The sequence below is a fragment of the Macrobrachium rosenbergii genome, chromosome 27, assembly GCF_040412425.1.
Source record: "Macrobrachium rosenbergii isolate ZJJX-2024 chromosome 27, ASM4041242v1, whole genome shotgun sequence".
NCBI lineage: Eukaryota > Metazoa > Arthropoda > Malacostraca > Decapoda > Palaemonidae > Macrobrachium > Macrobrachium rosenbergii.
The window spans coordinates 30,366,097-30,378,373 of NC_089767.1; the positions used below are offsets into that span (position 1 = coordinate 30,366,097).

Consider the following 12,277-nt stretch of genomic DNA (forward strand, 5'->3'; position numbering starts at 1 on the left):
AAACCAACAAAAATGCCAAGGATTTTCTCCACAAGACTCAAATGAAATCAAATTCACATTAAAAACAGTGGTTCTGACAACTGTAATTTAAATGCAGAGTTTTATGCTTTGAAGCTTCTTATGGAAATCATTCATAAGCCCACCATAAACAACAGAGTGAGTAAACATGATGCTGAGATATAGACAGAGCTGGGTCTGAAGAACAGAGCAATAATTTTATCTCTAGAAATAAGCAGCTTTATGAATCATGTACTGCTATATATATTGTATAATAATGTACTCAGAATCATCGGGTTTAGTACTAAAAATCTTCATTGAGCCATGGAATGGAATCAGTACAATATTGACTAACAGGTATTCTTATGATAATTCTCTCTCTTCAGAAATACTGGTACTATATTGCTTTTCCTCAAGTTTATAATTAACATTTTTGCAGGTACCGAGGAAGATACTTCAGAAAAGAAACCTGCCAAGAATAACTGTGATCCTGATACCAGATGGTATTGTTCAGTGTGCCCTTCTACTTTTATTTCTAAAAAGTAAGTCTATTCTCAGTTTGAAATTGCGTACTGTCCTATATGCCAGTCATTTTAAAACATTTTTCATACAAAAGCAAAATGTTCTCAGCTGCAAGGATATAACAGTAACAGGATTCTAGATAAATTGTCCAAGTTTGCTGAATGCCTTACATAATATGGCATACCTTTTCATTTGGTATTATTACTATTAATCTGACACTGATATTTTTATCACCTGTCAAAATAGTTATACCAGGCCACCTAGGTAAAGTTTTAGGCCCTAGTTTTGATGTGAAGGATTTTTCCTTGTATGAGTTGTAAAAATTACCTGAGGGCAGTGGAAGAGGAAAGCCTTCAAGCTCTGGCAGGGGACAGGCAGGGAAGAGGATAGCACTGTATACAGAAGATTTTATTATTACAGTAATATACATTTTAACCAGTTCTCATAGAACTGGCCTGAAAGCTTGTATACAAAGAATTATATTTGACATTCCTTAACCTTTTGCAGTTCCTTAAGAATTTCATGACTGAATAAACTGAAAATGTTGAAGATTGCCTTCAAAGGTTTGTTGTTGACCCTTGATGTACATATAGCCCTTCTTTGGCTGAGTCGGTTGAGCTTCAGACTGTCATTTGATGGGCCGGAGTTCAGTTCCCGTGGCCGGCTGATGAAGAGCTAGAGGAATTTATTTCTGGTGATAGAAATTCATTTCTCGCTATACTGTGGTTCGGATTCCACAATAAGCTGTAGGTCCCGTTGCTAAGTAACCAATTGGTTCTTAGCCACGTAAAATAAGTCTAATCCTTCGGGCCAGCCCTAGGAGAGCTGTTAATCAGCTCAATGGTCTGGTAAAACTAAGGTATACTTTTTTTACTTGATGTACATTGTTAATTGGAAGTTGGCCAGTCACTAAAGGTATGTTTGACTACTTTTAATTCTGCATTATATTTGTTCAAGGATTCGTTTGTGTGGGTTATTTATTAGATACCCATGAATCAGTTAATGCCTGCTGTTTACTACAGGCGATGGGATTTAGAGATCAAGTGACTGACAGGAACAGGTACATTTGATTTAGTCATAGTGATTGCAGCTTTGGCTACTATGGAGGTTAAAAGGCAGGTGACAAGGACAAGAAGAGTTGGGAGGAATTGAATAGGAATTTAAACACAGGGAAGATAGAAAAAGATGTGGAATGGGCAAAGTAGACAAAAGATGAAAATGGAGAAATATAAGTTGAAAAGAAAGATACTTGAGCAATTGAAGCATTACACTATTATGATAGTTTCTGCTAGGCATTTTAGGTTACATATAGTTTTTGCTAGGCTACCATTTTAGGTTTGATTCAGTTGTCAGATAAGCTCATTAAATTGAATGATACTTGTGAATTGCAACTTGTGGTAGGTTAGAAATTATGTGGAATTTGTGTTGGAGGGGATATATTTAATATTCAAGCACAAGTTAGACTGTGGGTTTCTAACTTAAGCCTGAAGGCTTCCATGTTTTATGTGAAAGTTGTATTGTTTAAAGGAATTCAGGTAAAACCATTTTTATATTTAAGTTCATTTTTGCCTAGAAGTCTTAAACTATCTAAAGATATATTTTTTTTTAATTTACAGATTTTTAGATGCCCATACCGAAGCTCATAAGAAGGAGACTCTTCGCTGTGCAAATTGCTCTATGTCTTTCACTCACAAAGTGTTACTGGATACGCACAGAATATCCAAGTGTACATCCATATCTGGGGTAGATCTTTCCCATCTCGAAGATGAACGTAAAGAATTGAATCAAAGTCATGATAAAATTAATTTTATTAAAGCTTTAAGCAATGATCCCAAAAGCTCTGAATCCACTTGTGTTTCATCAGCCATGCTCCCCCTCTTGTTACAGAAATTGCAAAAGCATCCGAAAAAAGAGAGTGAAATTTCTTCTCCCCCTCCACTTATTGATCCTAATTCTCTTAGTCAAGTGTCACTTCCAAAACTAGAGAACCCAGTGATTCTCCAGCAACAACGGCTGATGCAGCAGTTGTTGCTGGCACAGTTGCAACAAGCAGCTCAGTTGAAAGCTAAGCAGGAGTCGGAAGACCAAGACACGGCAAAAGAAACCGAAAATGCAAATGGTTCTCTAACTTTAGGGGGACTGACAATATTCCCAGTCAAATCATCAAAACCCACAATTGAAATTAAAGAAGAACCCAAATCTGTTGAAGAACTGTCAGATCTCCAGCCTTCAACACTTCATGATCAGATTACAAATATTCTGGAAAATCAAGGTATCAAGTCATCATTGAAATGTGAGGACGATGAAGATTCCAAATGTGGGTCAAGAGAATCCATGAAAGAACAGATTCAGGCAATTTTACGTCACCAAGAAGAGCAAAGAAAAAAATCTCTGAAAACAGTAGCTCAAGGTAAGGTTATTTATTCAGTTTTACATTGTATTCCTTTTGAATAATTTTTGTATCAATCTCAAGTACCAGAGGCTATGATCTTGGGGTTTTATTTAAAGAAAACGTATGTTTTTTCTCTCAAGAATCTAAAATTTTGCTTGCATCTAGGTACTGGTACACAGGTTGAGGAAGCAGTGGATCTGGAAAGTTTAAGGCGACATCGCAGAAGGACAACAGTGTTCAATGAGGTGCAATTGAGGACATTGTATATGCATTTCACCCACTGCAATTTCCCGGACCCTGCAATGTTCAAAATCATTGGTCATCTGGTAAAGTTAGATCCTCAAGTAATCAAAATATGGTTTCAGAATGAACGATCTAGGCAGAGAAAACGTGCAATGCATATTGTTGATGAAGGTAAATATGTTTTCTGTTGATTACTGTAATGTAAAAGTTTCACTTGATAGAGTTTTAGATTGTCAAGTTATTAATGTACCTCGTTATTCCATTTGTATGTTGTTATACAGTTTCAGCCAGCATATTTTTGTTAATTCAGTCATTCGTCACAGTAGAAAAACTCCTTGTTAAGTACTGCCGCTTTCATTATTTATGTAATTACTGGTTCACCCTTGATATTATAAGATCTTGCAATTAGTTTTTGTCAATTCTCCAACAGGTCCCTTGTTTTATGTTTTCTTGTGCTCTTCATCTTGTTATTTATAGATAACTTTAGTCTTTTTTATGTTTTATGTTGTCTTCTGAAGTTTTAGTGTCACTGCAAACTGATCATTAGATACTTAACTTTTCACTGTTATCAGTATGTTATATATGTTTTCCTCATTTGTTCATTATCATTCTTATTTGTTGATCTGAAGTGTAGACTTATTCAGAGTTGCAATTCCAGGATTAGCATCTTTTTGCATTTTTTGTGATGTTTCATTCATTTAGTCATATTACCTTTTCTCCATTCTGTTGGTGAATCTTTTCGCCATATTGCCAAGCCCTCAGTTTTATCAGACTTGGCAGTTTCACCTGTACAACCATTATGTTCAAGAGATGTGCTGCCGTCTTACAGATTTTTGTCAGCAGTTACATCCAGTGATAACCTTCTCTCCTGGTATGGCTCGTTGTCTTAGAATTGGTCACTCTCACTTGACCCTTGGATATTTGATGAATACCACTCAGTCAAATGCTTGTATGTTCAGAGTGTAGAGTAACACTAAAAGTTATACGTTTTTTGTCCTAACTATTGAAAATAAAATTGACTTGGAACGTCAAGTTTCTTTAACAAGATTCGGCAAAGAAATTTTGTCCCTGTAGGGGGAAGTGCCATCAGTGCGCCTCATGCACTGCACTGCATGCATTACTTTAGGTCCTTTGCAGTGTCCCTTCAGCCCCTAGATGCAAGCCCTTTCTTTCCGTTTACTATACCTCTGTTCGTATCCCTCCTTCCATCTTACTTTCCACCCTCTGCTAACAATTGTTGCATAGTGCAACTGCAAGGTTTTCCTCCTGTTACACCTTTAAAACCTTTTTACTCTCAGTTCCCTTAACCCAATTAGGAAAGTTTCAAGGAGTTGTGATTTAATACATAAGATGTGAACTTGATCATTAGTAAAGAAAAATCTTTTCATCCAGCACTGTGAGAGCTTCTTCCTTAGTCAGTTCTTCTTTAGTAGTTTGTAGGTCATCACAAAGTCAGGCATTTAGAGGATTGATCATTGGTTTTTCTCCTGTTCCATCCAAACAAAGTTATAGCTTATTTATTGGTCTCATGAAATCCTTTGCCCTTCCATTATTTTCATTTGAAAGAGGAATGGGCGTTTGATGTGTTCAAAGCCTTGGAAAAGTTAAAGGTCTGTGTACTAGATAGTTGGATACTTCATGCATAGAAGTACACTGTAGGATGGTTTGCTAGAAATTCCAGATGAGGGTGACACTTGGGTCCCTAGAGGTTCCATCCTCCTGGCGTAGAGAAGTGCTATAGAGGTTGGTGTTGTAAGATAACTGTGCCATCAAAATGATTAGTGTGTGTGGTGATAGTGGACTATCGTTATTCAATGACGGGAATCTCTTAATGCACAAAAGAGTAACAGTTCTGTCATCATAATGGCATAACATTGTCTTGTCATAATTGATAATAGATTTTCATACTTGAATGACATAATAAATTTCACTATTCAGTGAGCATCATCCAGAGGCTGGAGACTCCAGAGGCACTTTGATATCTTGTAAGATTGCAGGTTCTCATTACCATCTCAAGTGATTTTTAAGTGAGAAGGTCCTTAAGGATAATTTTGTTATGCTCCCTTCCTTTACCTGACAGGGAAGCGATGGCACTGTGTTATATCGAAAATAAGGGCCTCCTTTCACAGTGAATACTCACTTGAGAGATTGGCTTGAGACTTCTTTCATGTACTGGTACTCATCATCATGCCAATCAGTTTTAGCAGTTATATGCATGAAAAGTGGTTTATTTATCATAGTTATGCTTCATTTTAGACCTTTAAGAAATTGCAGGATATGCTACACAACAAAAGCTAACAGCAAAGTTAGAGTATGCAACACAGCACAAACATGTAAGCAAAATTTATGTAAACATCCTGACTAACATGAAATCAGAAGACAAATAATGTTAGAATCTGTTTCCAATTTATCCAATTACACACTTAATTTTTTTTACACTACCATTAGTTACCAGTGAACAAATGACCTTAAGCAAATCCCTAGAAAGAAATGTATTACAATTCTTAAATTTTTTCATTTTTAATGTTATTTAAAAGTGTAAATGTTTCTTTAATGTTATACAGTAGTCTTAATTTTTATTGTCCGATAATGAATTCTGTGTCTGTGGTTCAGGCTCATATGTGAGATTCAACAACAAATACTCATTTTTTTTTTTTTTTTTTTTTTTTTAATTTAAGTAATCAAGATGTGGCTAATTTACAACACTGATTCTTTCCTTTCTCCTTTTCAGTAAGTGCCAAACATAAGCCATATAAATGTAAAGATTGTGGAATGTCATTTGCTATGATGACTTTTTTGGTAAAGCATAGCATGCGTCACATTGGGGAAACTGACCAGGATGCAAATGTCCGTACTTGTCCTCTTTGTCTTCAGAAGTGGAATAAGGAAGTGTTTTCATCCCATCTTAAAAGTCGCCATAATGTAAATCTTAGCCTTGTTGAGGAGAGGTGCCCTGGCAGCTTGAAGTGTTATTTGTGTTCGGAATCATTTCCAGATCAGGAGAACCTTATGATTCACAAGCACAAGCATTTAAAAGATGAGTATGGCGATCCTCCTCAGTGTTCGAAGTGTAAGACAACTTTTGTCAATGCTATTTGCCTTGAGGCTCACATGGAAACTCATGAAACTGGGGAGTGGAACCACAAGTGTAATCTCTGTGATGCATTGTTTCATGACAAAGTGTTACTTACTTCTCATGAAATGGGACATGGTGTACCCTTGGCTCCTGTGAGCACCATTGATCGTTCAAGAAGTCAGCTTCAGCATTCAAACATTAGAGCTATTAATGCAATAGCTAGAAAAACTGTTGCATCTGCCATTGAAAGTCTAAACAGTTCAACTGAGAGCATCGAGGAACAGTCTTCTGACAATGAAGTGGCAAAGTCAGAGAAAAGTATTCTCTCTATAAAATCCAGTATGCTCTCCAAGAATTTAACACCCGAACATTCCATCCCAACAGGCACCACATCAAAAACAGCTTCAACAAACACACCTACTGTGTCCACTGTGGTGGCTACCATGACATCACCAACATTGTCAACAGCTCCTATCAGTAATGTGATGACTCCACCCACTGGTCCTGTTAGTTATGTAAAGCTCATTCCTGTTCAGTTGATTCCTACCAATCCCGTACCCAGTTCACAGTCAGGTGCACCACCAGCTGGTGTTATCACTGGGCCAACCACAGCTTTCCTGTCTGTTCCAGTGAACTTTTTTGGTACTGGTGATGCTTCAGGTAATCCTGTCTTTAGCCAGATTTTTGACCCATCTACCAGTCCCTCAAAGGTTTCACCTGATGAAAAATCAAACAAGAAGAAGTCTTTACCAAACTTGATTCCCATTAGTGATGTTGGTGTCAGTTTTATCAAGAAAGAAATAGAACCAAAAGAAGAAAAAGTCCCTGTCAGTGATGCTAAACTTGAAAATGAGGGGAGTAAATCCATACAAGCTATGGACTGTGTCGTAAAGGAGAAAAAAGAATATGTTCCTGATTCAGCTTCCTCAGTTTCAGAAGGTGAAATGAATGAAGATAATGATGAAGCTCATGGTAAGTAACTTCAGAGAGTGAAATGTTCTTTTGGCATAAATAATAATCTAAGTGGTATTGCAGATCTGTTATTGTGAATAGCCTTACCCCTTGCAAAATTTACCGTGATGCACCAATTTGAAAATTAGATCACAATGTTTGTGTTCTAGCCAACTCTGTTGGACTAACAAATGAATTTTTCATTCTTCTGTGCATTTTACAAAACATTTATGAGAAAAGTATGAAAAGATACTAATAAAAAGTGATTTAAACAAAGATTCTAGTAAAGATGGGAAATTACAAGAGATGACACCTAGGCCAAGGCAAAGGTTAGCAAAAGGTTAGTGACACTTGAGTAGAATGGTGAGCACTACAGTCACACAATGGAGTGATGATAAACATGGAACAATGAGTGAATGGATGGCCAGGTGTTTTGGTAGTGTTCTTGCCTTACTGAAGTGGTTGGTGTGACTTGGATAGTTCTAATTGGAATAGGTATGATTAATTGGTCCACATGTCTTTGTAGAGGCAAATAATAAATTTTTTTATTAGCACCTTGCAGGAAGCTAGAGACTTTAAAGATACCATCTTCTTCACAGCTCAATCCCCCGTCAGGGTTGCTGATTTTACTTCAGAGAGACCGAAAAGCAGTACAAAATTTATCTTTGGTCAGACTGAATGGGAGGACCTATAACATCATATACCACCTGTTTCTAAATTGTCTGAATCTACCCAGATTTGGCTTTAAACATAGATTGGAAGTAAATGAAGAGCTATTTGTCTTGAATCAAAATAACAAAAGAAATCCAAGGTTTTCTTTAAAGACCACTAAAATAAGAATACATTGTTTGCTCACTTCCTAATTTAAGAGTCAATATCAGTACAAAAGCCTAAAAATATCATTACAGTGTGATATTGCTTATTTGAAAGTAGGCCAACAATGAACTCAAAGATAAGGCAGCTTAAGTTATTAGCTGTTACCACACCTCAACCCTGAAAGTAAAATAAATTGAGTATAATAATTTCTTAAAGAATATGAGAGGTTTTCATTTTGTAAGAAAAATTTAAAAAATTTTCATGTTCTTTAAATGAAATATATAAATTCATGAATATGAGAGCTTTAAATGCAGTATATAATTTCATGAATATGAGAGTTTTTCATTTTTTAAGACAAAAGTTTAAACATTTTTTCATGTTCTTCAAATGCAAACATTTTATGGAAAAGTTTAAACATTTTTGCATGTTCTTTAAATGCAAACATTTTTTGGTAGTGCTGCCTATGAGCCCAGCTGTTAGGTGTCTTTGGCATTTAATTCAGCTAGCCACCAGTGACGTTTTTAATAATTGAATAAAGGATTTTCATTTAGGGAATTCTCATATGATAGAAAAACCGGAGTTTTTCATTGGTAATTCAGTTCTCTATTGATACCACATTCTGTCAAGCAGTTCAGATTTATTATATTAATTATGTTAGAGAAATATACAAAATAATACTTGTTGTTTGATGTAGAATGGAAAAATTTTCAAGCTTTAATCAGAGGTTTTTGTGACATTTACAAGTACAGTATTATACAGTACCATTTAACTAGTTATGTCTGTTCAATGAACATTGTATTGAGGAATTTACTGCAATATATTATAAAGTTTAATTGCTTCAGTCCATAAGTAATTTTTTTTTTTTTTTTCATGAGTAGAACTCACTGTTGATGCTACAATCAGTTCTTCTCATGAGAACGAACCTTCAAATGACAGTCAGGACACTGGAAAAATAGTTTCAGCTGAAGTGCCTCCGAAAACTTTAATGGAAGATGGAAATTGTGAATCTGAAGACAAGTCTTTACTGGAAGGAAAGACATCATCTGAAATTCAGCCATCTCAGCAGGTAATTTTCAAAGTAAGGTATTTTAGAATTGTGAAGTTTGTTGGTTTGTGATAAATTTGTAATTGTGAGTGTATGTGGTCCAGGAATGGAAAAGAATGAGTGAAGCTTTGAGAGTCTTTGCTGAGTTTGGAGGACCTGAAAGGATGGTTGTGCTAGATGATTTAAATGAAAAGATATGTGACAGAAAGGAATTGTTTTGTTAGTAGGGATGGATTGGTGCCTGGAGTATATGAGAAGTTTGAGTCTTGCTGAAGTTCAATAGGAAAGAGGCTTATTGAGAATAAGACTTAAATTATTTCAATACAGTACTAAGTAGATGGAAGAGCAAGTTGATGGATGTAGTGGTGAGATGAAGGGCTAGATATGTACCTGATCAGTATGTGGTTGGAGAAGAAAGAGTGAAAAATGTGACTGCAGATGTAATTAAGTTGGATGAGAAAGAAGTGAGAAGACCATATAAATAGAAAGAAACTGTGGGAAAAGTAGTTGAGAATCTATATAATGATGATGTCTTACCAAAGAGCAAAAAATGTTTGTAGGAATAGTGGGGTAGGAAGCAGGTGTAAGAACAGTTAAGTAGTAAGATGACAAAATAAAATACATACACAGTACCAAAATGAAAGTGAGTGAAAGGTGACTGAAGGATACATTCAAAGATAACAGTTTTGTAGAATGTCTGGGGACTTCCTTCACGAGAGTGGTTAGTTCTTGCAGACACAGGAGTAACGTGCATAACTGCCTCAGACCTGGGGTGTACATGCAGTGCTACTGGTTAACTGCCATTTTCTGTCTGTAAAATGGGACAAAATAATTTGGGACAATATCATGGCACATGAAAAGGCAAAATATTAGTAACACCTCATTTTAGTGGACTTCTGTACTTATCAGCTGCCATATTAAGATAATTTTTTCTTATGCTACCATTTTGCTACTGAATGTTAGGTGTAAAATACAAGTTTGTTTAGGTTAGGAATTATGTGTAATTGATGTTAACTGTAAGGTGTCTAGAAAATATTGAAGTGAAGGGTTATAATATATGGCCTTTTTACTTCAAGAACTTTGTTGAGTTTTTAAGTGGGGCTAAATGAAACAAACTGTGATTTTTCATCTTTCAGTTAACAAGTAAGAAGAGGTATGTGCCAATACTGCCTTTACTTCCACTGCAGTTGGCTGCAAAGGAACCAAGGGTAAACTCAAGAAATATAACTCCTGAGACTCCGGTACCTCAAAGACCAAAAAGTTCACGTAATGTGCCAAACAAAAGACTGTGGGAGGCATATAAAGTTGACAGATACAAAAGTAAGATATGTTGAATTTTTGTACCGAATGAATATATTTATACATATATTTTGCAATATTCTCTCTCTCTCTCTCTCTCTCTCTCTCTCTCTCTCTCTCTCTCTCTCTCTCTCTCTCTCTCTCTCTCTCTCTCTCTCTCTCTCTCTCTCTCTCTCTCTCTCTCTGAAATGTTTTGATAATATTGCAGGAAGGAGGACACCAACTTACTTTTCTGGTAGTCAGCGGGAGATATTGGAGGCCCATTTCGACCATGATAACTTCCCTGACCCAGGAGAGCAATTGGCCATTGCTGATCAGTTAGGTGTCAGTTATCCTGTTGTCAAGACTTGGTTCCAGAACACAAGGAAAAATTTCAGGAAACAGTTGAAATTTGAAAGTGAGTGAATCCTGATGTTTTTATGCCTTGATTTTTTTTTTTTTTTTTTGTGTTTGATAAGTTGAGTTTTGCATTGTATCAAAATCAGATTCGGATTGTAAGTTGTATTATAGGTTCAGAGTCACTGTATACTTTTGAGAATTGTAATTCACACCTGGTATTGAATCTTCATTGCCGTCCCTATAGTTCTGAAAAGTTTGTTTGCATCGTTGTGCACTTCTGATTCTTGTCATGGAGTTGGTTATTGAATTTGTAAATTATGAAGAATATTGATTATACTTAAATTTGAAAACTGCTAAGATTGGTGTGTGTATTAAGAGGGGTGATACCACAGTACTTTTTTTTATAATTAGGGAGATTTTTATATTCAAGTACAGTCTTACCTTGGTTAATGGACATCTTGCATAATAAACAATTTAGTTGAAGGACATTTTATTCGAAAATTTTGCCCAGTTAATGTACGTTTTCTCAGTATGGGGTTAAGTGCGTCACATGTGCAGTTCCCAGCTGAAACTAAGGATCTCATTCATTGTACATCTCCGCTAAACTTCGTCAGTGTGTGTGTGTGTGTGTGTGTGTTTATTGAAGTGCTAAGTAATTGTGCTGTATGTAAGTTAAACTAATGTAACCTTCATGTTTGTTGTGTCCTTCCTTGTAACCTCTTGGCTTGTTCGTTTGCTGATCTCTTTCGTTGACAGTTCATCAATATTCATATTTATAGACCTACATAGGGCTTTTCCCAAAGGATTTGTTCATGAATGCTGGTAAAAAGACATGACTGTAGAAGTTGTTAAGCCAGGTGGGAAGAGACCAAGAGGAACTGATGATAAGGAAAGGCAGGAAATAATATAGCTGAGGCAAGAACATCCTTATCACTTTTTCTTTCATAGATGTTAGATTATTGTTCTACCACAATAGTTATGTTGCTTTTCCAAGAGAGTGTTCATTTTGTATTACTCTGTTGTTGTTATTGATGATTAAAGTGAAAAAAGAAAGGGAATAATTTTGATATTTAGGTAAATTTGGAATGTTTCGTTTCTGTTTATGCAGAGCTCAGTCCAGCTGGTGGCCCCTTCCACTGTCAGAAATGTAATGTGGCATTTATCAGTGAAGTATCTCTTCATGAGCATTCTGAGGTTCATAACGTTGTGACGGGCATTAAATGTCAAGAGTGTGATATGAGCTTCTCTCACCAAAGTGTTCTCAAAACACATCATGCTGTTACCCACAAGAATGGTAAGTGTTTCTTCTTGATATAGAAGTCATAGTCACTTTGCAATTTACACAACTAAGTGTACATATGCTACACTTCTTGAGAAAGTGTTAAGAAAACAAAAAAGTCTTGAATATATCTCTGGTGAGCATTCTTCACTGCATCATTGTTTGCATAATTTTTTTTTTATGCTTATTTTTACAAAAAGAAAAATAATTACATCCAGCTCAGAATCGTACTTTGAAAACAATATACAAACAACAGTCCATTAAACACTGTTCATGGCAGTCAGAATACCAAACCATTTGAACAGTGTACAGATAGTT

The 12,277-nt window shown here is 35.8% G+C and overlaps 1 protein-coding gene across 4 annotated transcripts in view; it reads left to right on the forward strand.

The window, feature by feature from the left end:
* The window catches only part of LOC136853529 (uncharacterized), a 39,029-nt gene that overhangs the window by 12,803 nt on the left and 13,949 nt on the right, over window positions 1-12,277 (forward strand). For 2 of the 4 annotated variants that reach the window (XM_067129221.1, XM_067129223.1), the window contains exons 6-13: window positions 437-539; window positions 2,136-2,929; window positions 3,077-3,325; window positions 5,886-7,202; window positions 8,876-9,075; window positions 10,179-10,362; window positions 10,550-10,738; window positions 11,789-11,974. In XM_067129221.1, coding sequence (XP_066985322.1) covers window positions 437-539; window positions 2,136-2,929; window positions 3,077-3,325; window positions 5,886-7,202; window positions 8,876-9,075; window positions 10,179-10,362; window positions 10,550-10,738; window positions 11,789-11,974 — 3,222 coding nt within the window. The remainder of the gene's footprint in view (window positions 1-436; window positions 540-2,135; window positions 2,930-3,076; window positions 3,326-5,885; window positions 7,203-8,875; window positions 9,076-10,178; window positions 10,363-10,549; window positions 10,739-11,788; window positions 11,975-12,277) is intronic. The other 2 variants (XM_067129224.1, XM_067129225.1) reach the window with 1 other exon arrangement.